Below are 23,492 nucleotides of genomic sequence, written 5' to 3'. Positions count from 1 at the left end.
AGAAGGGTGGGACCCCAGCCTGCACGTCACCACAGGGTGCTGCTGGGCAGGGCCTGTGCTAACATTTTTGCAGCCCTGTATGAACAATTATGGTGCTGTCCCTTCCTCATTGTTTTTTTTTTTATATATATATATATATATATATTTTATTTGTATTCTTTTTCTAATTGGGGTCAGTGCAAGGGTATTAGGCATCCTAAGTGAATCTTATAGCTTTATGCCTAGCCTCCCCCCCTCCCCCCCTATTGATCCTCTCAACACACAATTTCAAATTATGCATTTATAATAAAAGATTTTACATGAAAAAGGACTCTCAAAGTATAATCTTTTGAAATAAAAAATATCACAGCATGTGTATTATATTTACATGCACTGCTGTGGTGTCAACCAGAAAACCCTGCATAAAAAGACGCTTGGAATACATATAATATTAGGACTATTGTATGCATATTGGGTGTGGGCTTGGTCCTCAGAAAGCCATAAATGAACAAACTAAATTACAATTACATTATGATAAACCTCACATTCCAAAACAGGACTCAAGACAGTTATGAAAAGGTGACCCTGCAAACATTACACCAGGCCAAAAACACCAATATACCTCCTATAAAGAAAACAGAACAAACCAAACTTCTATAGATCCCTACATTGAAATGACACATTAACAGAATTTTTAACCTCAATCACATATGCAGAACACAGGCAGACACTCACCAAACATAGAATAAAGTATAAATGGAAAAGTGCAGTCATAAACTGAACTGGAAACCACAAGAAGGCAGACTTTGTATGTAGTGCATCAATGGAAAAACAAAGCATCTTCATCCCTCAGAAAACATCAAACAATAAAATCAAGAAATATAAAGCATCAATCATAATAGTAAAACCATACTAATAAAAAATTATTCCAAAACAGTGGATGAACAGAATAACATCCTATAATTAAAAACTCATTTTTTTTTAAATTTCCTAAACACCAATACAATATTTCAAAACATACACATCAAATAACACCTGATTAATTAAAATCAATAGTGATAAAAAAAAAAATCATTCACTCTCCATACCTGGGAACTTTTGACTTCCAGTCAACCTGAGATTGTTGTGGCGTAGTGGGAAGGGAAGGGGGAGGTGCATAAACTTTCTCCTTCATATACACATGCGTTCATCCTCATGCTCACACTCACACAAACACTCTTTCAAAACTCTCACATGGTCACAGACTCACACAAGTTGGCTGCCTCCCTCTCTGTCAGGCTTACATACACACTGGCTTACTCTCTCAGGCACATGCATGCTGGCTCCACGCCCTCTCTTCCACACATACACCATACCTGGGAACGTTTGAGCTTGTCATGGATTAGTGGGGGGATGTGGTAGCTGTAATACACAAGTTTTCTCCTCTCTCTCATATACACACTCTCCAACACAAGCACACACGCTCTCCTCCCACATGCTCTCATACACACGCTCTCCTCCCACACTCGTGTACGTACACACACATGCTCTCTCCTCTACATGCTCTCATACACTCATACCTTCTCTCCCCCACATGCTCTCATACACACACACATGCTCTCCCCCACATGCTCATACACACACATGCTCTCCCCCGCGTGCGCTCTCTCCCCCACATTTTTCCCTCACTTGCTTTCATGCGCACACGTGCTCTCACACATGCACTCACACATGCTCACACGCATACTCTTTTTTTTTTTTTTTTTCCCTCTCCCTTCTAGGTGCAGGCAGCAGAAACAACTTCTAGGACTTCCACAAAGCAGGAGGCCTCCACTCACTTCCTTGTTAGCAAACACAGCTCTTGTCCTTGACCACAAGACGTTTGTTGTTGCTCCTCTCTTCGGCTGTCTGGCCCAGCCACCAGTGCAGCCTCTGTTCAGCTGCCAGGCAGGATGGGAACTAGGTTGCTTATTAAGTTAGTGCTCAGCTTCGGACTTCCCACATCTTGGCTAATTTAGCTCTGCTTATCAACTGAGAAAAGCTTGTTTGCTTACCATAAACAGTGTTCTCTATAGACAGCAGAAATGATTAAACATGCTTTATACGCTCCTGTCTCCGTGAAGTGTTGACCAGCTGTGTTAAGGCTAGCTCTGCAAAGAGACTGAGAGGCTCATGGGTCAGCGCATGTGCGGGATTTCCTGCACATGCTCAGAATACAAAAAGCTCTACTGAGGGGTCTATTCGGTATTATTTGATATCATCACCCCACCTGTCATCCTGCTGTCTAAGGAGAGCATCATTTACAGTAAGCAAACATGCCTTAATATGTAATCTGTATCTCAGGGGAGTGCTGTACTTGGTTTAATGGATAATGGTGTTAGAGCCACTTGGTTTTAGGAGTCATAATACATAATCACCAGGGGAAGGTTATTAAGTAATTTAACTTTAAAAACAGGGGACTACAATAAGATGAGGAAGACAGAAAAAAACAAAGTAGTAGCAAGGGTTAAGTTTGCATGGACATTGTTTAAAAATAGTCCTGGAAGCTCAAATAAAATATATTCCATACATGAAAAAAAGTTGTAGAAAGACTAGATTGCCAGCATGGTTAAATGGTGAGATAAAAGAGGCAAAGACAAAAAGACATCTCTTAAAAATGGAAGGCAGATCCAAGAGCAGAAACATTGGCAATTTAGATGCAGAGCATTATGGCTGACTAAGAGAGAATTTGAGAAGCTTTCCATAAAGAAAAAATGTAATACTATCTTTTGCAAGTATATCAGAAGTAAGAAGCCTGTGAAGAAATCAGTTGGATCACTATGTTATTAGATCGTAAAAGTAGTGCTCAGGGAGGGCAAGGCCATAGCAGAAAAACTAAATGAATTTATTTTGCTTTGGTCTTTACTGAGGAAAATATTGGAGAATTCCAGTTAATATAGTATTGGAGAGAGGCCAGTTAATATAGTACCGTCAGAAGGCATTTGACAAAATCTTTCATGAGAGACTCCTTGAAGAAATTAAAAAGTTATGAGGTAGGAGGCAATATTCTGTTGAGGATTAGTAAATAGTTAACAGGAAACAGAGTAGGACTAAATCCTCAATTTTCTTGGGAGAAAAGTGGATTATCAAGGATCTATACTAGGACTTCTGCTGTAACATATGCATAAATGATCTGAAAAATGGAGCAGCAAGTGAGTTTGATCAGATTTGCAGGTTACACAAAATTATTCAAAATTGTTAAACACAAGTGGACTGGGAGAAATTGTGGGAGGAACTTGTGAGACTGGGGAACTAGATATCTAAATACAGATTAGATTTAATGTGGACAAGGGCAAAGTGATACAGATAAGGGAAAAAAAATCTTAACATTAGGTACACAATGCTGGGTTCCATATTAGGAGTTACTGCCTAATAAATGGATCTTGTTGAAAAAGTATTGAAATCAACTCATTTTGTCAGCAGCCAAAAAAACCAAATGGAATTATTTGAAAAAGAATAGAAGAAAAAATAAGAAATAGAATAATACTTCTGTATCAATCCATGATGCAACTGCACAATGAGTAATGTGTGTGTTTCTATTTACCCCATCTCCAAAAATATATAGAAGTATTAGAAAAAGTGCAAAGAAGGGCAACATGAATGATAAAAGTGATGGAAAGGCTTAACAGGTTAGAGCACTTCAGCCTGGAAAACTGAGAGGGGGATATGATAAATATTTAGAAAATCATGAGTGGTATAGAGCAAGTTAATAGAAAGCAATTATTAGCCAGGTAGACTTGAGTGTCTCCACTTCATAATTCTGGTAATGAGCAATAGGGAATGGATGTTCCTATTAGTGTCTCCTGAGCCTCTTCCAAGTAACCAAAACTGGCCGTAGTTGGAGACAGAATACTGGGCTCAGTGAACGATTGGTTTGTCTCTGCATGTCTTCTCTTATGTTCTTTTGTTTTTATGTGAATGATTGATGATATAGCGTACATATGAGGCTGCTTATCAGCCATCCTGAAAGAACAACTGTTACAGGTAAACAAATCTGTCTTATGGGAGTATATCACATTTGGTATGTCTCTCTCTTGTAATGGTTTATTTGTTTTGAGTGTTTAAACAGCCTGTGTTAGGCAATTGTACCATGTCTGTAAGCAATGGGTTTGACTTGACTTTTTTTTAAAAATTAAAAAAAAATTACTTCCACTACTGCTGGCAGTGACTTTCACATCATTTTGTGATTAGTCTTAATGGACATATCAATCTCAGATTTATTTAAGAAATAAAGGTCAGCAAACAAGTTATAGGTGATACCATTCTTCTCACAGGACAAGCAGGATGGTTGTCCTCACAAATGGGTGACATCGAGGATGGAGCCCACCACGGAAAACTTCTGTCAAAGTTTAAACAGAACTTTGACTGGCCCCTACTGGGCATGCCCAGCAAGGCACTGACCCTGCAGCCAGCAGGGGTCTCCCTTCAGTCTTCTTTTTTCCGCGCAGCAGTTGCCACGCGGTGAAAGGAGCTCTCTAACCACGTTCCTGACAGGAATTTGGAAATTAATTTCCTAAGAAAATTTGCCCCTCAGGGGTCTCCCTTCGACAAATTTTTTAGTCATCTTAAGGAACCCGGTAAGTTTTTTGCCTTCTTCCATCGACTGCCGTCGATTTTGGCCCTCGAGGCCTGTGGGCACTTACCGATCCCCAGCCTCAATTTTGGCTTTCAGCCATGGCAACGGGGTTCCGTCGTTGTCCGGATTGTACCCGGACTATGTCCATCACAGACCCCCACAGGGTTTGTGTAATGTGTTTGGGTAGTGGGCATGATGTCCTGACTTGCACCAAATGTGCCTTAATGACACCCAAGGGTCGCAAAGCCAGGATGGAGAAGATGGGGCTCCTCTTCCATGCACCAACCCCAACGCCATCGATAGCATCGACGTCATCGGAACCGGCACCGTCGAAGTTGTACCATCATCGTCAACCCTCCGGTGACCGTCCGCCATCGATCGCTTCTCGGCCGTCGACTCCCGTCCCTTCCCCGGATGGGCGAGGGGATCGGAAAGAAAAGCACCGCCATCGACGGCATAAGTCTCGGCCTGTCGAGGATCCACAGCCATCGACCTCTGCTCAAGCCGAGCCACCGACAAAGAAGCCGCGAACAGACCGGATGCCCTACACGTCTCATTCGCCGGCATCGAGGAAACCCTCACCCTCTCGGGGTGTGGGGGCCGTGATCCCACCGGTTACGGTGGTCCCTCCGGCCCTGCCTCAGCCTCCCTCTCCCGTCAAGCCGGGTATGGTTACCCCTGGTCTCCGGGCAGAACTGGACCGGCTGGTCCAGGAGGCCATCGAGAAAGCGATGAAGAAATTACAACCTCCATCGGCACCGTCTCCGGCACCGGTTCCAGTGCCGCCACCGGCACCGGCTTCGCCACCGAGGAGGGAACCGACCACCGAGCCGTTGATACAAGCGCTAGCACCGCTACTGAGCCGCATGGAGGCACTCGTGACGGCCCTTCCATCGGTGATTCCAGTGCCATCGACAACACCACCGTCTCCGACTGGTTTCTCATCGGCAGGAGAAACACCGTTTCGAATTCCCCCTTCCGGGGTAGTTCCATCGGTACCTTCTGGTATATCTCCACCGATTTATCCTTCGGCTCCATCGATTCCGCGCCAGGCACCGATTCCATCGGCAGCACCGAAGCCATCGATGCCATTTCTGGTTCCACCTACTGCACCGATTCCACCTCGGTTTCCATCGATGCCTTCAGAGCCTCAGCCAGGTCCATCAGGGCTACAAGCCACACATGATCCCTATGATACCTGGGGTGATGATGATGATACCTCTTCTGACACAGATCTGCCTTCGCCACCATCTCCTACAGAGAGTAGAAAAAGATCTCCTCCTGAGGATCTATCTTTCATTAATTTTGTGAAAGAAATGTCAGAAGTTGTACCTTTTCAACTACAATCTGAAGCTGATGATAGACACCAGATGATGGAACTACTTCAATTTCTGGATGCTCCAAAAATCATCGCTTCCATCCCTATACACCAGGTGTTTTTGGATCTGCTCAAGAAAAACTGGGAATCTCCTTCATCGGTGTCACCAGTTAACAAGAAAGCTGACTCCACATACCTTGTCCAGTCAGCACCAGGTTTCCAAAAGCCTCAACTGGATCATCGCTCTGTTGTGGTTGAGTCCGCGCAGAAGAAGGCCAAGCGTCTTAAGCCGCACTCTTCTACCCCACCTACCAGGGACAACAAGTTCCTGGATAGTGTAGGACGGAAAGTGTATCATGGAGCTACGTTGATTTCACGCATAGCTTCATATCAACTTTACATGACTCAATACAACAGAGCCATCTTTAAGCAGATGCAAGACTATGCTGACACGTTGCCGGACCAATACCAACCACAGCTTCAAGCCCTTCTTCACAAGGGATTTGAGGCAGGGAAGCACGAGATTAGGACTGCCTATGACATATTCGATGCTTCCACGAAGGTTTCAGCCACAGCCATCTCAGCCAGACGTTGGGCTTGGTTAAAGTCATCCAACCTTCGCCCAGAAGTCCAAGATCGTCTTGCTGATTTGCCCTGCTTAGGCGACAATTTGTTTGGAGAGCAAATTCAACAGATTGTGGCGGAGTTAAAAGACCACCATGAGACGTTGAAACAACTCTCATCTGTCCCACCTGAGGTGACCTCCAAGCAACCGCAAAAGAAGGACTCTAAGAAGTCATTCTTTCGACCACGTCGCTACTACCCTCCGTCAACTAGGGCTCGTCCTGCACGGTCCTCTAACAGGCCTCAGCCTCGTCAGCCGAGAAAGCAAAGACCTACTGTAGCCCCACCTCCTGAGCCTACGGCGGGCCTTTGACTTCCCTGTATTGAGCACATGCCATCTCCCTCTTCCACACATCCCTGTGGGGGGTCGACTGTTCCACTTCTTACACCGTTGGAAACAGATCACCTCAGATCAGTGGGTGCTAGCAATTATCGCACAGGGTTACCACCTCAACTTCATAACACTTCCGCCAGACTCCCCGCCCCTTCAGGCATGGAGTCTAACCAGCCATTTTACTCAATTACATCAAGAAGTATCCCTTCTTCTACAATCAAATGCTATAGAACCCGTCCCTCCTTGTCAACAAGGGAAAGGATTCTATTCCAGATACTTCCTAATACCAAAGAAATCAGGGGGGCTACGTCCAATTCTGGACCTTCGGGCCCTCAACAAGTATCTGCAAAAAGAAAAGTTCAAGATGGTAACCCTGGGCGCCTTGCTCCCTCTGTTGCAAAAGGGGGATTGGCTGTGCTCTCTCGACCTCAAGGACGCTTATACCCACATTGCGATCACACAATCCCATTGCAAATATCTGCGGTTTCTTGTAGGCCACGACCATTATCAATACCGTGTCCTACCTTTCGGTCTGGCTTCTGCCCCACGAGTCTTTACCAAATGTCTCGTAGTGGTAGCAGCATTCCTAAGGAAGGAAGGTGTCCACGTCTACCCCTACCTGGACGATTGGCTAATCAGGGCCTCCTCCCAACACATAGCTCAATCCTCCCTAAAATTGACAATTCAAACACTCCTTTCCTTAGGGTTTCTTGTCAATTATGAGAAATCTTGCTTAGTCCCATCTCAAACCTTATCCTTCATTGGAGCAGACTTGGACACCTTGCAGGCAAAGGCTTACCTTCCTCTTCAGAGGGTCCACACCCTAATATCCCTGGCTCGCCAGCTCCAGTCTCAAAACACTGCCACGGCTCGCCAGTTCCTCATTCTCCTAGGACACATGGCATCCTCGGTTCAAGTCACTCCCATGACCCGACTAGCCATGAGAGTAACACAATGGACTCTACGACACCAATGGATTCAAGCTTTTCAGCCTCTGTCCTCCATAGTCACAGTCACACAGGCCCTGCGCCTATCCTTAACCTGGTGGACAACTCAGGTCAACCTCCTTCAGGGCTTACCTTTTCTTCCACCGGATCCACAAGTAATCCTAACCACCGACGCTTCTCACATCGGTTGGGGAGCCCATGTGGACGAATTACAAACCCAAGGGTTATGGTCCAAAGAGGAGGCCGAACACCAGATAAATTTCCTGGAACTTCGCGCAATCCGCTATGCACTCCGAACTTTCAAAGATCATCTATTCCATCAGATAATCTTAATCCAGACGGACAACCAAGTGGCCATGTGGTACATAAACAAGCAGGGAGGCACAGGCTCCTTCCTTCTGTGTCAGGAAACTGCGCAGATTTGGGCGGAAGCCCTCTCCCACTCCATGTACCTCAGGGCCACTTACCTGCCGGGAGTAGACAATGTATTGGCAGACCAGCTGAGCCGTGTCTTCAAGCCACACGAGTGGTCACTCGATCCTCTGGTAGTGACCTCTCTGTTTCACAAGTGGGGTTTTCCCCGCATAGACCTCTTTGCGTCCCCTCAGAACCACAAAGTGGACGATTACTGCTCTCTCATTCGGAGCCAACACTTTCAGCCGAGAGATGCCTTCTCCCTCAAGTGGACGACAGGTCTGCTTTATGCATTCCCTCCACTTCCTCTTCTGTCAAGGACTCTCGTGAAGCTACGCCAAGACGGAGGAACCATGATCCTGATAGCACCCCACTGGCCACGCCAAGTGTGGTTTCCCATACTCCAGGATCTCTCCATCCGCAGGCACATCCCTCTGGGAACGGATCCGCATCTGCTCACTCAAAACGACGGATGCCTCCTCCATCCCAACCTCCAGGCCTTGTCCCTGACGGCATGGATGTTGAAAGGTTAGTCCTTCAGCCTTTTAACCTTTCGGATTCGGTTTCTCGTGTCCTGATAGCTTCACAAAAGCCCTCTACCAGAAGATCCTATTCATATAAATGGAAAAGGTACACATCATGGTGCACTTCTCAGTCCCTTGATCCCCTTTCCTGTCCAATCTCTAAGTTCTTGGACTATTTATGGCACCTATCAGAATCCGGTCTAAAGACCTCTTCCATTAGGATGCATGTCAGTGCGGTAGCCGCCTTCCGTAAAGGTGTACAGGGTGTCCCTATTTCAGTACAACCCCTGGTAACACGTTTTCTTAAAGGCTTGCTCCATCTGAAGCCACCCTTACGTCCTCCGGCCCCATCTTGGGACCTTAACCTGGTTCTTGGTCGTCTAATGAAACCTCCTTTCGAACCTCTGCACTCCTGTGAATTAAAGTATCTCACATGGAAAGTGTTATTCCTTTTGGCTATCACTTCAGCTCGCAGGGTTAGTGAATTGCAGGCCCTAGTTACCTATCCGCCTTACACTAAGCTCCTGCAGGACCGGGCGGTACTCCGCACTCACCCTAAATTTTTACCTAAGGTAGTTTCTGAGTTTCATATTAATCAATCCATCATACTACCTATCTTTTTTCCCAGGCCCCACTCCAACTCCGGGGAACAGACTCTGCATACCCTAGACTGCAAACGAGCTCTAGCTTTTTATCTAGACCGTACAGTTGCTCACAGGAAGAGCACTCAATTATTTGTCTCTTTCCATCCTAACAAGTTAGGACATCCTGTGGGTAAGCAGGCTCTTTCCTCCTGGTTGGCGGACTGCATTTCTTTTTGCTATCAGCAAGCTGGCATTCCTTTTCAAGACCGTGTGAAAGCACACTCTGTGAGGGCCATGGCAACGTCAGTGGCACACCTTCGATCGGTGCCGCTTCCTGACATCTGCAAAGCTGCAACCTGGAGTTCTCTCCATACCTTTGCAGCCCACTATTGTTTGGACAAAGCTGGAAGACAGGACTCCATCTTCGGTCAATCTGTCTTGCGTAACCTTTTTCCAACGTGATGTGCCAACACCCTTCCACCTTCCCGGTAGAGTGCGGATGCCCTTTACCAAATACCACCCCAGTTGTTGTGCCTGTTGCACGTCATTGGGTGCATTTGGTGCAAGTCAGGACATCCTCAGCTCGGTACTCACCCATTTGTGAGGTCAACCATCCTGCTTGTCCTGTGAGAAAGCAAATGTTGCTTACCTGATGTAACAGGTGTTCTCACAGGACAGCAGGATGTTAGTTCTCACGAAACCCGCCCGCCACCCCGCGGTGTTGGGTTTGTTTTGTTTTTACTTTTTAGGCACTGCCTGTAGCTTTGAAAATCAGACTGAAGGGAGACCCCTGCTGGCTGCAGGGTCAGTGCCTTGCTGGGCATGCCCAGTAGGGGCCAGTCAAAGTTCTGTTTAAACTTTGACAGAAGTTTTCCGTGGTGGGCTCCATCCTCGATGTCACCCATTTGTGAGGACTAACATCCTGCTGTCCTGTGAGAACACCTGTTACATCAGGTAAGCAACATTTGCTATATCCAAGTGGACTAACATGACAACCACAGTACTTCATAATTCAAGGAATAATATTTATTTTATATGTTTATTTTTAAATGAGTACAGGAAGATGGTTCAGAAGTTGGTGTTGGAGGTGCCCAAGTAACTGGCACTAATACACGGAAGCACATACTGCAGGTCTCCACTTTCCAGATGACAATATTGATGCTCTTTAACAACAGAGAAAAGTATACATTTGAGGTAATAGTTTTATTCTAAATTAATGTTCTAATCAAACTAATCTAATTGTATTTATACTTATGTATTCTCGTTCTTAACTAGTTTTGCTTATTGTATAACATGTTTTCCTGTATCTTTAGCTATAGTAATCAACTTGGCTTTCTTGTCATTTTTCATTTTCTGTTCTACTATGTGCAAGTTTTTAATAATTTTTAAAGACTTGTGCAGTTGATTGTTTCAAGAATAGCAAAAACTTGTATATTTCAATAGTGACTTCACATATTTACATTACATTACATTCACATATTTACATTCACATATATTTATATTTATATTACATTCACATATTTACATTACATTACAGATACATTACATTACATTACAGATGGTGCAGAATGCAGCAGCAAGGCTACTCACCAACACTAATAAAAGAGCCCACATAACACCTATTCTTCACAGCCTACACTGGCTTCCTATAAAAGCTAGAATCACCTACAAGACTCTATCAATGATCCACAAGGACATAATGGGCATCGCCCACCTAAATCTAAATTCGCTTCTCCGCCTTCACACATCTCAAAGACCCATCAGGCACAACTACAAAGGTTCCTTATATGCTCCCCCGATCAAAACCACATTAACAAAACGAGCACTCTCAACAGCCGGACCCACACTCTGGAACTCACTACCGTCAGATCTACGCCAAGAGACCTGCCATCTAACTTTTAAGAAAAATCTAAAAACGTGGCTTTTCAGGCAAACATATACAGAATCACAAGTTTACTTAGACATCGGCCAAAAGAAAAATAGCTCAACACCAGATCCAGTTTCACCTTTACCCCCCATCAAGACTCAACTACGTCAGATCTGAACTTCTCACCTTAAAGACTTCTTAAAGACTTCTTAAAGACTTCTTAAAGACTTCTTAAAGACTTCTTCTCTGATTCATCTGTCTTCCTTAACTCATGGATTTCTCGCATACTTTGCACATCAACATGGTCTGTGCACCCTCAAATCCCAATTTAGTCTACCCTTTAATTTTTTTCTAGATATTTATTCGCGCTATAAACATGCCGAATATTTACCTACGTCCTGTTGACGAGTTACTATTATTATTATCTATGTAATATTTAATTTAATTTATTATTAATATCTATATGTTATAGGTTATATGCTAAATGCTATATGTTATACGTTATGGGGTAGATTTTAAAAAGCATTTACTCGAGCAAAACTGGTTTTTGCTCGAGTAAATACACTTTACTCAAGTAAGTGGGCTTTTCAAAATTGCTACAATATATGCCATTGAATTGTCCATAGGATTTACTCAAGTAAGTGCACTTTACTCGAGTAAATAGCTTTTGAAAATTGCTACGATAGTATGTCACATTTACATGCGTAACTCCTTTGAAAATGACCCCCTATATGTTAAGAAACGCTGTTCCATGTAACGCCATTTGTGCGAAAGTTTTGTTATATGTAAACTGACCTGATTCGATACTTGTATTGAGAATGTCGGTATATAAAAATCCGAAATAAATAAATAAATAAATAAATATTTGAAAGTATGGTCTGTTATGAGTTGCATGGGCATAGCGACCATGCACCACCAACTTAGGAAACTATCGTGTCTTCTCTGGCTCTCCCACACAGAGCAATAAGTGCTGCTGCCCACCACTAATGTTCCCTGTAAGCTGCACGGGAAACGTTCTGCACACTCGTGCAGCTCCTAAGCTATACGTGTGCATTTGTGCACAACTTTTCCTGAGGGCACATACAGTTCACCCCCCCCCCCCCCCCCCCCCCAAAAAATGCAGGAAGCCTAGCTTGGGCCATGGCGGAGCCCATCCCACCTCGGCCCAAAGTGAAGAAGAGGCCGGCAGGGCTGTGGCAGTACCCATCTCGCCACAGTGGGGCCATGCATATTTGTGTGTGTCTGTGTGAGAGCTTCTGTGTCTGAGAGCCTGTTTGTGTCTGTATGAGAGCATGTATGTGTAAGAGCCTATGTATGTGTGTCTGAGATTGTGTGCATGTATGTATGCTTGTCTGTGTGATAAACTGTGGGTATGTGTATGTGTATATGTCTATACGAGAGCCTGTGAGTGCACATGTTTCTGTGTGAGAGCCTGTAAGTGTGTAAATGTCTGTACGAGAAGCAGGTGAAACAAAAATAGACCAGTCGTCTTAGTTGCAGGGTTATTTTATTATGAAAAACAAAGTTGCACAACTCAAAATATTAAATGTCCAAATCACCTGACACTGGCTGTTTCACCTAATATGATGGCTGCATAAGGGGCTTTTGGTGATATTAGATTGTGATATGACTACGATCTTTCCCTTAGATATGTAAATGCCTTAGCTCATTGGCTCTGCACTTGATGCAAAGTGCATACTGTATCTATTCAAAACTAATTACATCAATCTAGCTGATTCAGTGTAGACTAACCACGGGTGGGAGAGAGAGCTAGGAGCCGCATGTGTTTTGAATTTTTAAATATATATATTAGAACATTAATTATTGGATGTCTTAGAGGTTTTGAAATATTTTATTGGTGTTTGGGAAATAGTATAATTCTATGCAAATTTTTTTTTTTTTATTTTTGGATGCTTGGCTGTTTTGACATTTATTCTTATTAGCATGATTTTAATATTATGAATGATGTTTTATATCTCCAATTTTATTGCTTGATTCTGTTTTTCCATTGTTACACTGCAAAACACAGTTGGGCTTGTGGTTTCCAGTTCAGTTTTTGTTGGCATGTTTCTATTTTGTATTTGGTGAGGTTCTGTTTTATTTTAAAGGTCCAGTTCTTCTGTAACTTTAATTCTTGTGAAAATGATGGTACTTGTCATTGGCTTTTAAGGCATTATGGTTATCTCTTCCTCATTTCTATTTTAAACATACGTTTGCTTTTTATTAATTTCACTTGCATACAGAAAGTGTTTTGAATGTTCTTGCAGAAAATATTTTTTTATTCACATTGTATTGTAACTGCTGTTAGATTAGGTGATTATTTTACGGCATTAGCTAATGTTCCCTCTAAGGATTGAGTTGCTGTGTTCATAAATTTGATAGACTTTTTGCATCAAAGAAAGTAGTGCTCACAAGATATGTAGGAGGATATGCTCTGTTGTAGAACTCATAGCAAATTTTCTGGTGCACCACCAACTTCAGTCACTCTGTGCCACTGGTGAGTAGTGTATATAAAGCTATACTTATTGCTTTCTTTTTCAAGAAATGCATGTCTAGTTTGATTTGAAAATCTTTTTGTTTGGGGAATAACATTCCTTCTCACAGGACAAGCAGGATGGTAGTCCTCACATATGGGGTGACATCATCAGGATGGAGCCCAAACACGGAAAACTTCTGTCAAAGTTTCCAGAACTTTGACTGGCTCCTACTGGGCATGCCCAGCATGGCACAAACCCTGCAGCCAGCAGGGGTCCCCCTTCAGTCTTCTTTTTTCCACGCAGCAGTAGCCTCGCGGTAAAGGAGCTCTGAAGAGATTCCTGACAGGAATTTTCCTCACGGAATTACTAAAAGTTAAATTGCCCCACAGGGGTCCCTCCTCTAACTTTTCTCAGTCCGCGGTACTCCGTTAAGTTTTTACCCATTTCCTGTCTTATTACTGTCAAGTTTGGCCGTCGACTGTACTGCGGCTCGATTTTTTTTGCCATGGCGTCGGGGTTTCGTCGGTGCCCGGGACTGTACTATCACAGACCCCCATAAAGTCTGTGTAATGTGTCTAGGACGCGAGCATGATGTCTTGACCTGCACCAAATGTGCCCTAATGACACCGAAGGGTCGCAAGGCCAGAATGGAGAAGATGGAACTTCTCTTCCGTGCTCAAACCCCGACTCCGTCCATTGCATCGATGTCATCAGAACCGGCACCGTCAACTTCGTGCCAGCATCGACGACCGACCGGCATCGACTTCTCGGCCATTGACACCCTCTACTCCCCCTCAGAATTGAGGGGATCACAGGGAGCAACATCGCCATCGACACCGTAAGACTTGGACCATCGAGGGAGCGAAATCATCAACCTCTCCATTGTCCGAGCCACTGTCGAAGAAACCCCGTCCAGGAAAGGCACAACCATTCCTGTGACCGGGTCACCGAGGCAACCCTCACCGGATCGGGAGCTGCGACTCCGCCTTTAATGGTGGTCCCTCCGGCTATGCCTCTACCTCCTTCTTCTGTTCCGGAGCCGGGGCTGCTTGCTCCAGGTCTCTGAGAAGAACTTGACCGGGATGGTTCAGGAGGCCATCGACAAGGCGATGCAACGTCTTTAGGTTCCACCGGCGCACCGCCTGTGGAACCGATCATCGACCCGATTCCAGCAGAGCTGGCACCGCTGCTTTCCAGGATGGAAGCGCTTATGGCCGCTTTTCCACAGATAGATCCCGGGTCTCCGATGGCTCCGATGCCCTCCCCACTGACAACATCATCGGGAGGAGAAGCACCGTTCCGCATCACTCCATCAGGAGTTCTGCCTCAGCCATCGATGCCAATACGTCCCTTGCCACCAACCCATCCATCGGTGCCAATACGTCCTGCGCCACAGAGTCATCCATCAATGCCCTCTATGCCTGCGATGCCATCATCTGTGCCTCCGATAATTCCTCCGATTCCTTCGGAGCCTAGACCTGGGACCTTCAGGTATCCAACCACCCTGTCCCCCTCTAGTTCCTAGAGGGACGGGTGCTGATCCTTATGATACCTGGGCTGATGATACCTCAACAGACACCGATGATTTACCTTCACCCACTGAGAGTAGGAAGCGTTCTCCTCCAGAGGACCTCTCCTTTATAAACTTTGTGAAGGAAATGTCTGAATTGGTTCCCTTCCACGAGAAAATCCTACTCTTACAAATGGAAAAGGTTCACGTCATGGTGCTCTTCTCAGTCCCTTGACCCCCTTTCCTGTCCAATCCTGAAGTTTCTGGACTATCTCTGGCATCTATCTTGAGTCAGGTCTAAAGACTTCCTCCATCAGAATGCATGTCAGTGCGGTAGCTGCCTTCCATAAAGGTATTGAGGATGTCCCTATATCAGTACAACCCCTTGTAACATGCTTTTTGAAGGGCTTGCTCCATATCAAGCCGCCACTACGTCCTCCGGCCCCTTCTTGGGACCTTAATCTGGTTTTGGGTCGGCTCATGAAACCACCATTCCAGCCTCTTCACTCCTGTGACCCTCTATCTCACATGGAAAGTGATTTTCCTTTTGGCTATCACTTCAGCTCGCAGAGTTTGTGAATTGTAGGCTCTAGTTACCTATCCGCCTTACACTAAACTTCTGCAGGATCGGGCGGTACTCCACACTCACCCTAAATTCTTACCTGAGGTAGTTTCGGATTTTCATCTTAATCAATCCATCATACTACCTACCTTTTTTCCCAGGCCCCATGCCCACCCAGGAGAACAGGCTCTGCATACCCTTGACCGTAAATGGGCTCTAGCATTTTACCTAGACCTTACAGCTGCCCACAGGGAAAGCACTCAATTTTTCGTCTCTTTCCACCCTAACAAGTTAGGGAAGCCTGTGAGTAAGCAGACTCTCTCCTCCTGGTTGGTGGACTGCATATCCTTTTGCTATCAGCAAGCGGGCATTCCATTCCAAGACCGTGTTAAAGCAAACTCTGTGAGGGCCATGGCGACTTCAGTAGCACACCTACGATCGGTGCCGCTTCCTGACATTTGCAGGGCTGCTACCTGGAGTTCTCTCCACACCTTTGCAGCTTGGGAAATATTGAGAATGTTGGGCCTAATGGCATCAACAGTACCGTTTTGTTTTTTTTTAATTCTTTATTGATTTTTCGAAATTTACAAGCAGAAAATATAAAACATTTAAAGCATGTTAAGTCACATCCTTTCTAATAAGCAAATATTACAAGGCAATTATGAATACAAACTTTTATCACATTCAATTCACAGTCATAACCCTTTTACTGCTTACATAGCCTTAAAGTAATAGGGAGATCCAATACTTTATTTAAGACATATGGTAGAATGATTCTTTTAATAGAAAAGGAAAAAAGAGAGGAACTATATTTACCTTTTCTATAGCACTAGACAGTTAAGTAACTCGAGCCTCTACTATGCAATTATCCAATAGTTGCCTTAATTGGGCAGGTTCAAAGAAAATATTTATTACTATCCAGTTTCAATATACATTTACATGGGTAACGAATATTTTGACCCCCCCCCTCCCCCCAATCGTCTGACCTCCTGCCTCATACCCAGAAAATGTTTTCTCCTAATTTGCAATTCTCTTGTCATATCTGGATATATCCAGATTTTCTATCCTAAATATAACTTGTTCTTATTTCGCAAAAATAACCTTAATACTGTATCTCTGTCTGTAGCAAACATAAAAAACTCAGTAATGTTCCATGAAACTCTATTTGGTCTTCCACAGAAGTTTCCAAAAAGAGTGTAAGATCAGTTCCAACATCTTGAGATTGCACAGGCTGAGGCTGTTCATTCATATTCCTAGACATAGGAGCAAAGTATATCCTAGAAATTGGTGGTATCGCTTCTGTAGGGATTGATAAAATATCAACCATATATTTCTTAAATTGATCCTTTGGTGATATCAACTTTATATGAGGGTAAGTCAGTAAGTAAGTCACAAATCTCTCTACTAAGGTAATAAAACATATCTGTAATGTTGTCATGTTCCATAGATGGCAGCATCTTAGAAGTGCTTATGTACATAAATAGTTATTTAAACTGTGCATGCACAGGGGCTGTGTACACAAGGAAAATGACTTCCGTGTTGACAGAATGTACGGTCGAAGAACAACCTGCTGTTGTCCGATTTTTATGGGCTAAGGGCTTAGTGGCAAAAGACATTCATAAAGAAATGTATCCAGTATATGGAGAGAAATGTCTCTCGTAAAGCAATTTATAACTGGACCGATAAATTTGCACAAGGACGTGCCAATGTGAACGACTAAACCAGACCTGGTCGACCTGTAGAGATTGCGACAGAGGCAACTGTGAAGCAGGTTGAAGAGATGGTTCGTGCTAACCGGAGGGTAACAATTGACAAAGTTGCCAAAGAAATTGGGTGTTCTCATGGATTAGCATATTCCTTAGTGCACGATGCATTGAACTTTCGCAAAGTCTGTGCAAGATGGGTTCCCAAACAGCTGACCGAAGACAATAAGAACAACCGGATGGGTGTCTGTTTGGAAAATCTCTGCCCTTATGCAAATGAAGGTGAATCAGTGATGGCACATATTGTTACTAGTGATGAGTCGTGGGTGCACCACTATCAACCAGAAGCGAAACGCGATTCCATGCAGTGGAAGCATCCACTATCACAGACACCGAGAAAGTTCAAGCTTGTGCCTTCTGCAGGAAAGGTGGTTAACTGTGTTTTGGGACAGAGATGGGATACTCTTAACCAGTTTTCAGAAGCGTGGTGAATCTGTTAATTCGGCTTCCTACTGTGCTACTCTATTAAAGCTTAAAGGAGCTATTCATAGAAAACGCCCAGATCTGGAAAAAAGAGGAGTGCTGATTCTTCACGATAATGCCAGACCACATACTTCGAATGAGACTCGTCAGACAATTGAGAACCTGCACTGGGAAGTTCTTGAACATCCACCATACAGTCCGGATTTGACACCCAGCGATTTTCACTTGTTTGGCAAACTGAAAAGCCATCTCGGTGGTAAACATTTCACCAGAGATGAAGTGGAACAAGAGGTGAAGCGCTGGTTCCGATGCCAGCCAAAAGACTTTTACACAGAAGGTTTTGACGGACTTTTCAAACGCTGGGACAAATGTATAAATGTTCGGCGATTACCTTGAAAAGTAGTTGGTTTTTCCAGAAAAACTATTTGTGACTATATTCTGTATATTTCACAGTAAATAATTATCTTTTGCATTTAAATAAATTTCATGAATATTAATCCCATGTATGTTTGTGACTGACATACTGACTTACCCTCATACTAGGAAAATTTAGAAACCTCAGGTTCAAATATCTTTGTTTATTTTCCAAATTTTCAATTTTTTTCGCGGCAATATCTTCCCCTTGGATCAATTTCACTTGTACTTCTTTAATAGATGTTACTTGTTCTGACACATCTTTTATCTTACTCTCTTGCGCTTTTATTAGCGGCTCCATCATCTGAATAGAATTCTGTGAGTTGTTCACCACGTTAACCAAGGAAGAAATAGATTTTTCTAACGCTACAATGGCATTCCAGATAGTCTAGAGTAATATTTGGTTGGGATAATTTTTGCTTAGTCAGGCTCTGCCTTACCCCACTTTGCCAGCAGATCTCTTCAATCCAAAAGGATTCATCTGTTGTGTCCTCTCGTCTCCCCTGCTTGATGGAAACACTGCTCTGGTTTGGCACGGTCACTCCTGCCGGGCTGGCAGACACAGCTCCCATGCTGCCTGCTACAACCCCCACAGGTGCAGGTAAAATATCCGCTGCCATTCCTCTGGAGCCAGCCTCCAACATCGTTCCCTCTTCGGTCATCGACTCCCATGGTTCCTGATACTGGTCCCGGTTTGTGCTTTGTTACGAAGGGGAGAGTGTCTCTGATGCTCCCGGGCTGAGAGAAGCTTGTTCGTCCATAAGGGCCTGGTCTCGTCCTAAAGCTGGCTCCTCTGCGGACTCCGTTCCCAGGGTAGAAATATTCATAGGCGTAAAGAACCCCTCGATTCCAGGTTGGGAAGGGGTTGATGTGGTGAGCATGGAGGAATCCAACCTTACCTTGCCCTTCCTTTTCGTGTGAGGCATGATTTCTTTGAAGCAAATCGTTGATTCAGGGAGCTCAAATGCCAACCTCTCCCTTCAACGCCATATTGGATCTCATCAACAATACACTTAACACCCTTGGCACATCTTCACATGAGATAAACCCAGTGGACTCTTAAAATCACAATGGCTGTAAGCTACTCTTATCTCTATACAACATTCAAGTCACTCAGCTCAGGGACTAACTGGTCTGGTGGCTAATCAATCAAAACTCACGAAAGGCATTCCCTTCCAATTTCCTCTCATACAAATTATCCTATTCATGGATGCATCCAACTTTGTATTAAGGAAACTCATGCAAAGAGGCTCCACACCCAAGGTCTTTGATATGTACAGAAAAAACTTCATGAGATTTCCTGGAGCTAAAGGTAATTCTGAATTCACTAGAGATCAGTTAGCCAACAAAGTAATTCTAGTCCAAATAAACAGCCAAGTAGCTATGTTCTACTTAAACAAGGAGGAAGGGAACAGGATAGTATTTCTTGTGTTGGGAAGTGGTAAGTATGTGGGCCATCTTACAAGGAATGATTCAGATCCATATACCTGCCAGGCAAAGAGAATGTCCTAGCAGACAAACTGAGCCGGTACCTGGAACCACATGAGTAGTTCTTGAACAGAGGAGTAGCAAACTAGATATTCTGTGAATGGGGAGTACTCACTATGGACAAGTTTGCGTTTCCTCTGAACAAGAAAGTCCTTCAGCATTGTTCGAGAAGTGGCTCAAAGAACAAACTAGCCTCAGTTACCTTCTCCCTAGACTGGAGGAGGATCTTTGGTACATATATCCTCCAATTTCTCTACTGATGAAAACTCCCCTGAAACTTGGACAGCATAGGGGAACTATTGTTTTTCATAGTTTAATATTGGCCAAATTTGGTATGGTTTCCACTTCAAAACTTGTCCATCCATCAGGGAACCAGTTCAGCTAGGGAATTCTCTCAGAATCATAACACAGAATCAGAAAATGTTACTCCATTCCAACATCAGTCCCCTATCCCTCATGTTGAGAGAGTAATACTCTCTATTTTCTGATTCTCCTAGGACAACCAGGATGGTAGTCCTCACAGATGGGTGACATCATCAGATGGAGCCCGGCATGAAAAACTTTTGTCAAGGTTTCTAGAAGCTTTGACTAGCATACTGAGCATGCCCAGCATGCCACTATCCGCGCGTCCATTCAAGGTCCCCCTTTAGTTTCTTTTGTTTTTCCGCGGTGCAGTTGCCTCGCGGTTTTTGGAACTCTGCTCTTTTTGCCTTTGGCACCTTAAATTTGCAATTTTTCTTTAAGTCCATCATCTGGTCCCCCTTCGTGGTCTGTGTATCCTCCTCTGTACGGTATGTAAACATTTTTCTTCCTTCCTTGCGGTCAATTCCTGGCGTCCCACTTCTCAGTGCCCCCCCCCCCCCCCGATCATCGACCACGCTCTGGCTGTTTTTCATGGCAACCGGCTTTCACCGGTGCTTGTGGGCCATGTCTAACAAGGATCCACATAAGGGTGTACATCCTCTGCCTGGGGGCATCGCACGACATCCAAGGTTGTCATCAGTGTGAACAAATGACCCCCAAGGGCCATTGTGCTTGCCTCGACAAAATGGAGAAACCTTTTGGTTAAAAACAAATTTGCTCCATCCACACCCACGACGGAGTCATCGACACCTGGGGGGTTGAGAGGAACCGCTCGATATGCTTCCCCTCGCCACACCGCCAATGGCATTGATTACAGACCGAGGGGCCGGTGACCAATCCCCCATGGTCTCACCGGTTTCCAGGACATTAGGATCTCTGCCTTTTTGGTGCCAGGGAAAGGCCAGGCTGAGCACCATGGGGGGATGATTATTCAGAGTCCTCTTCTGAGGTCTCTGATGACCCCCTGTCAGAGCATTCACCATCGGAAGAAAGGCGTCGGTCCCTTCCGGAGGACCTCTCTTTTGCGGGTTTTGTCGGGGCCATGGCCAAAGCTATCCCCTTCCAGCTTCTCACGGAGAAAGATACGCGACATAAAATGTTGGAGTTCCTACAATTTGTTGATGCTCCTAATGAGATCGTGGCTGTTCTCATCCATGACAGCTTTAAGGATCTTCTCCTTCGGATGTGGGAACACCAGATATCCATCTCCCCAGTGAATAAGAAGGCAAATGCCACGTAACTAGTACAGCAGACCCCTTAGGGTTTGAGAGGCGTAATCTTCCCTACTAGTCTGTAGTTGTGAAGTCTACTCTCAAAAAGGCCAAACGCGAGGCGGGAACATAGGGAACTGGATGTTCTGGGTAGGAAAGTTTTTTCAGGGCACTATGCTTATAGCCCGTATCTCTTCCTACCAGTTGTACATGACTCAGTACAACAGAAACCTGTGGAAGCAGGTCCAGAAGCTGGTAGAACACCTGCCGCTGTAGCAACAAGAGTCGTTCTCTGCTGTTGTGCAGCAGGGTCTGGAAGCTGGGAAACACGAGGGGAGATCCACCTATGAAGTTTTTGAGACAGCAGCCTGAGTGGCCGCCGTAGTTATCGGTGCCTGTAGGATGGCCTGGCTCCATGCTTCCAACCTTCGACCAGAGGTGCAGGAGAAGCTAGCTGACCTACCATGTACAGGTGAAAACCTTTTTGGGGATAAGTTCAAAGATGCGGTAGCTCAGTTGAAGTATCACCACAAAACCCTTCAACAACTCTCTGCTAGTGCTTCAGACCCTCCATTCTCTGCCAGGAAATCTTCCAACCCAGCTCCAGGAAGACCTTTTACAGGCAGAGGAAATATTAACCCCCCCTGCCTCTTGGACTCACATACCCTGCCCCAGGGGCGGTTCTAGTCAACAGCGGGTGCCCTGGCCCCAGCAGGCTCCGGCTACTGGCTTCTGACTAGAGGCAAGGAAGCATGGCCCAGCAAGATGTACCCCCCTGATGCAGGATCCCCCAATGGGAGGCAGACTTCTTCGCTTCGCCCACCACTGGGCAGCCATCACCTCAGACCACTGAGTCCTTACCATAGTTCGCCAGGGGTATCATCTCAATTTCAGAAGTATCCCAAGGGACTTTCTCCCATGTCCATCGTGGGGTTTGTCCATCCAGCAGGTTATACTTCGAACAGAACTATCCGCCCTTCTCGCGGCAGGAAACGGTAGAACCCGTTCCTCATCCTCAGCAGGGCCGAGGATTCTATTCGAAGTGTTTCCTCATACCAAAGAAGACCGGAGGCTTACTCTCCATTCTCAATCTCTGGGAGTTGAACAAGTGTCTCACAAAGGAAAAGTTCAAAATGGTTTCTCTGGGCACTTTGATTCCCCTCCTCAAAAGAGGAGACTGGCTCTGCTCCCTCAATCTCAAAGATGCAAACACCCACATTGCCATCTTCCCTGAGCACAAAAAGTACCTTCGCTTTGTGCTCGGGAAGGCTCACTACCAGTACAGGGTGCTGCCCTTTGGCTTGGCCTCAGCCCTCATGTCTTGACCAAGTGCCTGGCAGTTGAGGCAGCGCACCTCAGGCATCATGTGGTGCACGTCTTCCCCTACTTGGACGACTGGCTGGTCAAGAGCAACTCCCGCACAAGGGCACTGGATGCTTTGGCCCTGACGATGCGAACGCTGCAATCTTTGGATTTTGTCATCAACTACCCAAAATCTCATCTCTGCCTGGCTCCCCAGCTGGACTTCATAGGAGCCAGACTGCACACAGTTCAGGCGAAGGTGTTCTTGCCCCACGATCGGGCCCTGGCCCTTTCTTCTTTGGCAACCTACGTGTGCAGCAGTCTGAATGTGGGTGCAAGTGTTCTGCTTCGTTTGCAGGGCCACATGGCAGCCTCAGTCCATGTCATCCCAATAGCCCGCCTTTGCATGCGCAGTGCACAATGGACGATGTGATTGCAGTGGAAGCAGGCATCCCAGGACCTTGTCGTGTGTCTCCATCACGCAACCTCTGAAGATCTCTGTCCTGGTGGGTGAATCTCTCCAATTTAGAGCAGGGGATTCCCTTTCAGTCTACCTGCCTCAGGAAGTGCTTACCACCGATGCCTCTCCTCAGGGTTGGGGAGCCCATGTGGACGGCATCCACACACAAGGTCACTGGGCTGCTCAAGAAGCTCTCTGCCAGATAAACTTCTTAGAGCTTTGAAAGATTTGTTACACTCTGGGCATTCCAAGACCGGTTGTCCAACAAGTCAGTCCTCTTCGGCAGACAACCAAGTCGAGATGTGATATATCAACAAGCAAGGAGGCATGGGGT

General features: G+C 45.1%; 1 protein-coding gene across 1 annotated transcript in view; it reads left to right on the top strand.

Moving 5' to 3' along the window:
• The window catches only part of CUL3 (cullin 3), a 233,785-nt gene that overhangs the window by 187,841 nt on the left and 22,452 nt on the right, over positions 1–23,492 (top strand). Inside the window, exon 13 of the mRNA XM_029615271.1 lies at positions 10,378–10,512. Coding sequence (XP_029471131.1) covers positions 10,378–10,512 — 135 coding nt within the window. The remainder of the gene's footprint in view (positions 1–10,377; positions 10,513–23,492) is intronic.

This window comes from Rhinatrema bivittatum, chromosome 9 (assembly GCF_901001135.1).
Source record: "Rhinatrema bivittatum chromosome 9, aRhiBiv1.1, whole genome shotgun sequence".
Classification (NCBI taxonomy): Eukaryota; Metazoa; Chordata; class Amphibia; order Gymnophiona; family Rhinatrematidae; genus Rhinatrema; species Rhinatrema bivittatum.
Note: the sequence above shows the minus strand (reverse complement) of the source record. Positions and strands in the feature narration are given on the sequence as shown.